The sequence below is a fragment of the Sebastes fasciatus genome, chromosome 12, assembly GCF_043250625.1.
Source record: "Sebastes fasciatus isolate fSebFas1 chromosome 12, fSebFas1.pri, whole genome shotgun sequence".
In the NCBI taxonomy this organism is placed as follows: Eukaryota; Metazoa; Chordata; class Actinopteri; order Perciformes; family Sebastidae; genus Sebastes; species Sebastes fasciatus.
Window position 1 is genome coordinate 11,020,044 of NC_133806.1, and position 10,047 is coordinate 11,030,090.

At 40.5% G+C, this 10,047-nt stretch overlaps 1 protein-coding gene across 5 annotated transcripts in view; it reads left to right on the forward strand.

Annotated features, from left to right (window-relative positions):
- map7d1a (MAP7 domain containing 1a) overlaps nt 1–6,936 on the forward strand; it is a 50,711-nt gene extending 43,775 nt beyond the window's left edge. For 4 of the 5 annotated variants that reach the window (XM_074653075.1, XM_074653077.1, XM_074653078.1 and 1 more), the window contains 3 exons: nt 846–927; nt 1,297–1,535; nt 5,226–6,936. In XM_074653075.1, the coding sequence (XP_074509176.1) occupies nt 846–927; nt 1,297–1,535; nt 5,226–5,236 (332 nt within the window). In that variant the 3' untranslated portion in view covers nt 5,237–6,936. The remainder of the gene's footprint in view (nt 1–845; nt 928–1,296; nt 1,536–5,225) is intronic. The other variant, XM_074653076.1, reaches the window with a different exon arrangement.
- The last annotated feature ends 3,111 nt before the right edge of the window (nt 6,937–10,047 follow it).

The window sequence follows — 10,047 nt, forward strand, 5'->3', positions numbered from 1 at the left end:
GACAGTCCTTTCCTTCTTGTTTACGACAGGGAACTGAACTGAAAATTAAACCTATCTAAGCTGTCCAAAGCCAGCAGGCTCAGATGACAAAATCAGTATAGATACGTTTTAGTTTCAATTCAGTTAGCCATCGGAAAATATTCTAAATATAGCGTTCATTTCAACAGATATACATTTTTTTAGGTGAGGCTTTCTTTTAGGTGGCTAAAATATGTGTTTCTGCCGTCCCAATCCACATCAGTACATTGCTTTGCCCCTGTGCTCCTGTCTGTTTCTCAAGGCTGGGGGCACGCCGACCTTAATCTACTGTAAGTAATACACCTACTATGGATAAATACCTCATACAACCCCACTTCAATACACCTGAAATGGAGAAATTCTGTTCTTAACACAACTATATTAAGAAGCATATAGCTTGAATATAAATTCTTGCACACCGTCCTCGTCTAAACTTCCACGTCACGCACAGTAGATGAGTAAGATGAAGGGGATCAATGCGGTCTGGTCTGTTTATGGCAGAGTTCCCCAATGCAGGAAAACATTAGCCCAACCACTGATGTGGTCGGAGGCCTGGCAGGCATGCCTCTATTCTAGTCAGGAGTGAGGAAATCTGTCTCAACCACAGTCATGTCCTCAGCAAAGCTGAGTCAGGGGGGGATCTGGGCTACACAGGAAGGATGCCCTAGGATAATTTGGCCTGCCTTTCCTGCCTTTTAAAGTTAGCCCGACACAGGATGATTATTAATGGTGTTTGTCACCCTGTGGTTGATCATGCATGGTAGGGTTGGATGTTGGTGTGCATTGTTTACACTGGATAAATGTCTGTTTCGCTTTGTTTCCTCTAGCATCTGCTGAATATCAGCCAAAGCCAGAGGTCAACCTGCCCAATAACAAGACAGAAAATGGACAGACCAACGTCAAAGAAAGGTAAATCTATCGCTCCTTTTTTGTGGATTTTAAAGTTTCTTTTTGCTCATGTTGATGAAAGACCACCGTGAACCGTATAAAACTTGTGTGCCAGAAAAAAGTGGAAAGTCTGCAGGACGTTTGCATTGTTATAAACTTCAGCGGAAAACACAAGGAGCCACACGATTCAGGCCCACAGTAAACAACTGTAATACTGGGAGAGATTTGGTTTATTGAAATGTTTACTCTTTGTATTTGACAACGCTTCTTGGGGTAGATTTTAAAAGACTCCAGTAATTGGACGGCGGTGGAATGACTCATTTGTTGCATGAGTCACTCTGACCCGTCATAACTAAAACCATATTCTGCTTTGTAATCTCCCCTCTCCAGCAGCCCCTCAGTCCAAGTGGTCAATGGGGTCCAGCCTACGAGACACGAAAACGGTCTATCCACTAAAGGAGACGCTGCCCACTTTGGAGATATCATCCATCTCACGAATCACGGCAACACCACCAACGGAGCGCGGGATAACTCCGAGACCAGCATGGCCACTGAGCCCATCCTCACCTTTGACAGCGAGGAGTCATTCATGAAAAAGGCAGGCCCCATGAAGCCTCAGCATGTTGCAGGTACAGAATTAAAACACACAAGAGAGGCCACAATACAAACCAAACATGATGTCAAAGACTTTAGACCTAAAGTAAGCTAATGTAAATATAAAGGCAGGTATTATAAGCTGCTTAGAGCTAGTGTTAGGAAGTTAAACAGGTCATAATTCTCTCTCTATTATCTATGTATCCGTACAGATCAACTACGGTCCGTTACGCCACTACTAGTTAACAAGCAGGCAAAAAAGTCAGAGTTTAAAGCACGCTGCAGCTTGAGCCACCTATAAGCTTTGAATATTCGCCTTAGTTTGCCGTCTGCAACGTTACTTTGCGACACTCAAGTGAAGTTGCAGGACTGTTTTCCCTTCGGCGAATGATAATACTGAATCTGTGATCGGCATGGCTTGTTTCATTGTTGACATCTACCTCATTTCGTTTATCGTTTTGCTGACATTTTTAGGTAAGCGCAAAGGTTCTTGTTTAAACGCTTTACTCACAGATGGTTGAATTGACCTGGTTTATGACGCGTCTCTAGTGGAAAATTAAATAACAGTAGTTTCTAAAGAGATATACGACAGAGCTCTCTCCTCCTCGTTTTTCCCCCTGTCCTGTCCTCTCTCTTCTCCTAAACACTGGAACACTGGATGTTTTTTATGACTTTTTTTATGGCGTACTATATACTTTATATACTTTAGATTTTTCTTGACATTTCCAATGACATTTTTTGTGACCTAGAATACTATGCCTCTTTTATGACATTTTTTGTCATACTATACTATGACTTTTTTTTTGTTGACATTTTTGTGACATGCCATACTGACATTTCCTATGATATAATATGCTGTCTTTTATATTCCATTTTTATTTTGTACTATACCATGATATTTTTATGGCATAATATCCTATGACTTTTTTAAGGCGTAGTATACCGTGATATTTTTTTTTAATGACATACTTTACTATGACTTTGTGACTTGCCGTTTGTATGACATTTGTATGGCATTTATTATGGCATATTATACTATGACTTTATTTACAACAATGTTTTTGGTGTAACATTTTTATGACTTTTGACAATTTTTATGAAATTTATTATGGCATACCACACTTTTTATTTTTTTACAAAATTTTGTTATGACATACTATACTATGACTTTTCTAATTATATTTTATGGCATACTGTGACCTCAATAAGAATTTTTTTTTTAATATATATATATATTTTTATGATGTGCTTTCCTATGACTTTTTTCATGACATTATTTATGGCATAGTATACAATGACTTATTTTTTTTTTCACTGTTTTGTGACATTTATTATGGTTTACTATATGATGCCTTTTTTTATGACACTATACTATGACATACTATATGGCTTTTTTTGACATTTATCATGACTTACTTTTATACCATTATTTATGGCATAGCATACTATAACTTTTTATGACCGTTTCTAAGGCGTAGGCATACAATTCTTTGACCTTTTTAAAATGACATTTTCTATGGCATAGTATACCATGACTTTTTTTTTTATTTTATATGCCAATTAAAATTACAGATCCGTTTGAGATTTAAATTTTGTTGACATAATTAAACTTAATGTTAACCTTAATGTTGATATGGCACACTGATTAACAAGACATTTCTAAAATGGCACGTCATATCAAAAACACCCTGAACAAGAGGAACATTAGCTTCTTACTGATCTGTGAATAAAGTGCTGTCAGTAATGTCAAAGGAAATAAAGGAATGCCTTTTTCAAGGTTTGTACAGCCTATAAAGGGCCCAATTTTGGCTATAGTCCAAGGTTAGAGAAAACATGAGATAAGGCTTTATTGATCTACAGAGGGGGAAATTCACAAAAACACGATTCCCACAAAGACCCGATTACAGACAGTATCCTAAATATTAGTATCCAAACAGCCACATTTTGAGTTGAAGGATCTGGTTAAGCCAAGAAAGCCAATACTCATCCCATTTGTTTTCTCCCGCCTGCCCCTAATAAAAAGTAGCAGCTGGCAGAGCCGTGGTTCATTTGCAAGAAGCTTGTGTTCTTATTTGCACTGAGCCGATTTTACACTTGGCCGAGTTCACATTACCCGATAAAGACTGCGGCACAAGGCACCATAGTTAGTGCTGTTGTCCTTGGCACCGAGCGACAACGAACCTGAACTTCATCTAACGTGCAAGTCGTCTCCCCAGTGAGAGTGACTACCCCCCGAGGAGAGCATGGTGTGGCACGGAGACTCCATTTACACTCGCATAGGAGTGGAGATGAGATATGGAGGAAATAGTGTAGGGAAGGGTGAAGAGAAACGGAGTAGCTTTATACTGATGACAGCTTTTATTCAGCAGCACCACTGACTCTGGCCTGCACCCAGTGAGGAATTCCTAGAATAGCCGAGGTGATGAGGAGACCCTATCCACAAGTGCTTCACTGCGATGGGTCAGAAACAGGATCCCGAAGCAATTAAGCAGCATATCACTCCTCACTCAACCCCCCTCTCAGCGGCAACGTCAGCAGCACCATACTCTCTCCTTCTTGCTGGATCTTAACCTTCACCTGTTAGTCTGAAGACAAGCCAGCAATCATAAATACTACGTAGCAAACAGGGGACAATTACCTTCACTAGCTCTGTAACGTCTTTCCTGAAATCACATTTCAATGTTTCTTCATGTTACTACCCCGTCTTTCCTATAAGTGAACATTCTCTCTTCTCATTTTCACTCTTGTAAATCTGGATACTCGAGACGCCTTTGACCTGGCGAGACATTTATGATGAGGACCACGATGAGGGTTCATTCATTTCCGAGACCGATTTGAATGTAGTTTCACGGTCGTCAATTTATTTCGAGGCATACTTCCAGGGTTTATTTGAATTGTTCATACTTGTTGAGAGTATGACCTTTTCCCTGGCCTCACATGTGGTGTTGTCAGTTAAATAATACAGCGTTACATCAATTACAAAACGTATTATAAAATGCCTTTCCATTTCCATTACGTTATGTAAACGAGACAGTAAATGTTAATGGGGTTCATGCCTTCTGAAACATGTTCGACATCCTTTTTGCATTTAGTATTGACACCAGGTCAGAGGTTTACAGACCGTGTCATTAATCATCAAGACTTTTTAAAACATTTTTCGTCATACCATACTTTGATTTTTTTCTTGACAGACTATAGTTTGAGTTTGTTATGATTTTTTTTCGACATACTATACCATAACCTTTTCATGACTTTTTTCAACATACTATATTATGACATTTTTCAACATAATATACTACGATGAGGGTTTATTGATATGCGAGACTGATTGAATGTAGTTTCATGGTTGTCAATTTATTTTTGACACACACTTCCAGGGTTTATTTGAATGTTCATACTTGTTGAGAGTATGGCCCTCCTTGGCCTCACGTGTGGTGTTGTCAGTCAAATAAATTAGTGTTACATTCAAATGTCTTATTTCACATGTTGGCTGCATTTGACTATAAAATGACTTTCACTAGAGGCCTGTCCATTTCCACTACATTGTGTAAACAAGACAGTAAATGTTAATGGCTTCATGCCTTCTGCAACATGTTCGACATCCTTTTGCATTTAGTATTCACACCAGGTCAAAGGTTTACAGACCGTGTCATTACTCCTATCATAGAGCAAGTGTTTGATTAATCCTCAACGGCTGCTGACCCTTAACCCTTTGCTTCCCACAGAGGTCCTGTGACAAGTTCCAGTGTTGAAGTGCTCGTCGCCTTAGGCCACTGACCTTTCCTCAGCCCTGCCAGCGCTCGCATGGGGAGCCCTGTGACCTGTGCCAACCTTTTTCTAAGCCCCTAAAAGCAAACATGCTTTTCTCTCCGAAGACGAAGCGGGGCCACAGAAGATGTCGACCCAAGCAACAGGACGCAAAAGACAAAAAAAAAAGGATGAGAGGTGTTGCTGCATGCAACAAAGGTGCGTCAGTGTTAACATTTGTAAAAAGATCTTTGTGGCACCGATTCCCATGCACCTTAAAACTCGACAGTATCATCCTTTGTACATTACAGTACAGCTGAGTAATTATTACAATAAGCTGAAGTGTTTGTTTTTCTTTGTTCTTTAGTTATTTAACTGAAAGAGAAATATAAAAGACTGGGTACATTTTTGTGAATAATGTAAATTAACTTTGTGTGACGGACGAAGGAGGTCTGTGGATTAAAGTTGTATGAAAGGGAGTCATTTTATGCTACTCTGCTCTGAGTAGACCCTCTACGTCTAAGTGAAACCCAGGTATTATACTCCTGGTCTGTATAAAGCTACCTGTAATAGTTTTTGTAAAGTTAAATTGAGAAATCTGGATGCAACAGCTTCTTCCTGTGTGTAAACATATTGTCTGTGCAAACCTCCGCTATGATTGATTGTACGCAGAACTGGATGTAAAAACTGAGTGTGCAACCTTCACGATTAAGAAACCAGAGGCCTGTATGACGAAGCGACATACCCAGGGTATCTTCTCATTATCTGGCTTAACTAACCCTATCAACTGCGATCCCGCTAAGCGGTCCTACGACGGTGGTAATCAACTTGGCAAGTCACCCCAGGGTTTCTCAATCTGGCTATGAGCGTGTCCACATGAAAGGGGCGTTGTATGCAGCATGTGACCGATCACAAACATGGACAAGTCTACTGTCAGCAGAGCGGCACATCTTACAAACAGAGCAAACTATAATATTAGACAACTAAAAAAGAAGTTAAACACATAATCCAGACTAAAAGTAACACAATTGAAGCTGCCAAATGCAGGAAAGACAGCTGGCAAAAGAAAAAAATTGCAGATGTGTATGACTATTTCAGCCTTCTTTCAGCTGCGTCCCCGACTCCGGCGGTGTGAAATGGACTTCACACCGCCGGAGCAAGTAAAAAAATAAATATAAAAACATAATTAAAATCTGCATTTGTCAGTTTAAACTGTGTTGTTTTTAGTCTGGATTATGATTTAATAGATTATCATACAATCTGCGCACCAAGCTTTGATTGGTCAGTAGGCGGTGCTTTCACACAAGTTGATCTCTTATCTGGAACATAAAGTGCTCCGGAGCAGGCTAGGTGTTCAGCATAGGTTGCCATGGCGATCTACCCCAGTAAGAAGTGACTGAAGTTTGAAGTTACCTCGCTTCACCCCAAATCTTGCTTCGTAGTACAGGCCTCTGAAGTCATTTAAGGTCAAATCCCTACAAACAGGGATTTACTCTGCTATAAAACAGTTAAAGATGTGTGCTCATGTGCAAGCACGGCAACGTTTTCTCTCATTTGCATCGAGATTCCAACGGACTCATCTGTATCTGAAATGCTGGTGCGTGTATATGCTATAATTATTTTGATGTGCGTTACAAGGTCAGTGGGAGCATCTTAAAGTCTTATTAAAGACAAGCTGTCCAGTCTGAAGTCTCTTGCTCTATTTGTGTTGATTATAACATGCATTTGACGAATTCAGGGATTATTTGTTGGAAGAAAAAAAAAAAAAAAATACAGATGTTCTGAATTCAGTGTTGAATCTCATTGTTAAACATTCTCAGATTCATTCATCGAAAACAGGCATAGGAATTGATCATTTGTCATTAATTTAAAAGTGTGGGAATGTTTACTCCTGAGGCTCAATAATATTGGGACTTTCAGAGGGGAAATACCCGCTCCTACTGAGAGTCCAAAAAGGATGTAGTACACGTTAACCACAGGAAAACACATTTTGAGATGGTACCAGAGGGCCTTGGACAGTTGATGTACAAGGCATGTGAGTTGGCTTAGCTGTCCATGTCCGTGTGGGTCTCCTTTTACAAAATCCCCACAGGGGGGTACATGCCACCCCAACTTCTGTCCGCTCTCACTATATACTGGTGGCTCAGCAGGAGGCCTGGCACACTGTTTCAGGCCTCCTAAGCAGCTGAAGTGCATAACCAACAAGATTTATGTCCCCTTCTATCAAACACTGAGACATGCCATGTAGAAGTTATGTGATTTAAATGACTTATAGCCATGAAATGTAACTCAAGTGGAGCCCAGCGGGACGAGGGAACTACGGTTTGTTAACTGGTGATGCACAGACGGCCTCTGAACTCCCAGTGGGCTACATTAGATTTGGTCACCGTGCAAATGGAAAGCTCTGGGCAAAGCATACAAACTCTATTTTAACCGACCACCTTTTAGAAATGTTTTTTATCAAAATGAAACATAAACCCGAAGACGGAAAACAACAAAAAAGGCTTTATCATCAGATTCATCATTGAGGACACCTAACACCCATGTGAGGAAGATTTAAAGTAAGTGAGAACTGTATTTTTTTAAAGCTATTAACATGATGAAAGTGGTTTCCATTGGGAAAAATGTTATTTGTACAGTGTGATTATTCCTACAAATTATCCCTCAATCATCCAAATGCTGGCAAAACAGTTTGCAGTTATGACTTCCTCACTTCTTTGAATGATTCCCCCCCCTCCGATGTGAAATAATAAGGCACCATTATGACCAAAAGCTTTACAAAAACGTCACCTCATATAGCTCACAGTTTGAATCGGCAACTGCCAAGCTTTCTTGAGAAAGATATAATCCCCCGCTGACACATAAGCGCAATTTTCGACAGCATGATCTCACCTGGTTCAGTACATTGCTACTACACTTGTCCACATGCTGTTACAAGCTGTATTCGTCAACCCCAGCAGAGGGTGCAGCACTGCATCATCATAGAGGTGATAGGCAACATCTCTCTGGATTCATGCCTACTCCTAAGTTTGATACAAGTTTGTATAAATTGCTCACATGGCAATCTATATGTCTACGAAAAACTGCAGATATATTTAAAATTCATAATCTTTTTTGTAGTTCTGGACGCACTCCATCTGCTAGCCAAGCCCTGGTAATGTGTACTTCTCAGAGGGGACCCGAGGATTAGTGGGAACTATTTTTAGGGAAGTGTCAGCGAGGCAGTGCACAGTTACAGGCTGAGTAGTGCCAAGTCTCTGAAGAAATTCACACAGAATTAGGTTTGAAAAAAAGTTAAATTTATGGATGGGAAGGGTGATGCAAAAGCCACTACTGGTCAATGAATAAAGGTGCTTTCTGCCAGTTAAAGTTAGTGGCTGTGAGTCAGATAGTTCTAGAGTAGCCTGGAGTCTGGAGTAGGGGGGGGCCTCCTCCTCCTCCTCCTCCTGTGTTCATGACAATTTGATTGATGGGTGTATTATCTCCTCAGCCTGCGAGTGTGCTGATGGGCGCATTGGAGGTGTCACTATCCATGACTCTATTCTTACTCTCCTCTTCACTGGGTGAGGATGAATAACTTCTTGTTAAGGGTCATATATAAAAAAAGAAGAACCAACCACATCCTGTCATGTGTGAGTGAGGGTTAGGGTTAACGGGCCTGTTGTCAAACCTAATGTAATGTAACGAGTATGCAGCCAGCCTACTTTTGGACACAAGCTCGTTGTTGTTTCAGACGTAAATCTCTGCACTTGAGGACTGTGAGGAATCTTGCAAATGTTTCAGAATGGCAAGTGTGTCCGCTCCGCCTCCATTTTAAAATAGGGGGGTCACACGTCGGAGTCCCACTCCAGATAAGACCACCACTGCTACAGTTATGTATACATCCCAACCATCAAAGCCCATGCCCCCAACCTCTGTTCAGTGTTTACTCTCACGCCCCCCTCCCCCTGTCACATTGACCTGTCTTTATCTGCTCAGCAACAGGCTCTCTTCAGCTGCTCTCGAATGGCAGTACAGGGCCACAGAATACCAACAGCAAAGTCTGTTCCTTGATCCCCCCTCTGAGCTGTCGGAGCAGGGCAACCCCTCAGCAACTCTGACGGGCGATGGCAAGATTTAAGAGCAACCCCCCATCAGACAGGGCTTTGATATCACAGAGCTGTCCTCCGAGTTTGCACAGAGAGCTCCAAGTGTCAGTCTTTCCTGAGTGTTTGATGTTCCACCAAACCTCAAGTATTTAACAAATCTGACCTTAGCTGTGCACTCTGCTTTCACATTATTGGGAGCTGAAGGCATGCAATGCGTTTCATTTGGGTACTTGTGAATAAAAGCATGCTCAGAGAAAGTGGGAACAGATTTATTGAACAAGTAGATGTTTACTTTATTGGTGCATCTGTTTAGCGGTTGATTGGCATTGAGATACTGTTGTTAACAGCTATGGCAAAATGTAGGCTTGAAAATGTGTGTTATTGACAGATGTTGGATCTGCACCACGACAAGCCTTTTGACGCAAGTGAGCCAGGTAGCGAATCAAATGTAAGCTTGTGAAAGTATTGAAATGGACTGTGGATTTTTACAATAAAATGGAATAAAATATTGACTTTTTTCAACATACTATACTATGACCTTTCTATACTATATTTCGACATTCATTATTATGACTTTTTTTTCGACATTCATTACTATGACTTTTTTCATGACATTTTTCATGAATTTTTCAACATACTATACTATGACCTTTTTGTCATAAAGAAATTTTTCGACATACTATATGACTTTTTTCCGACATATTATAATATG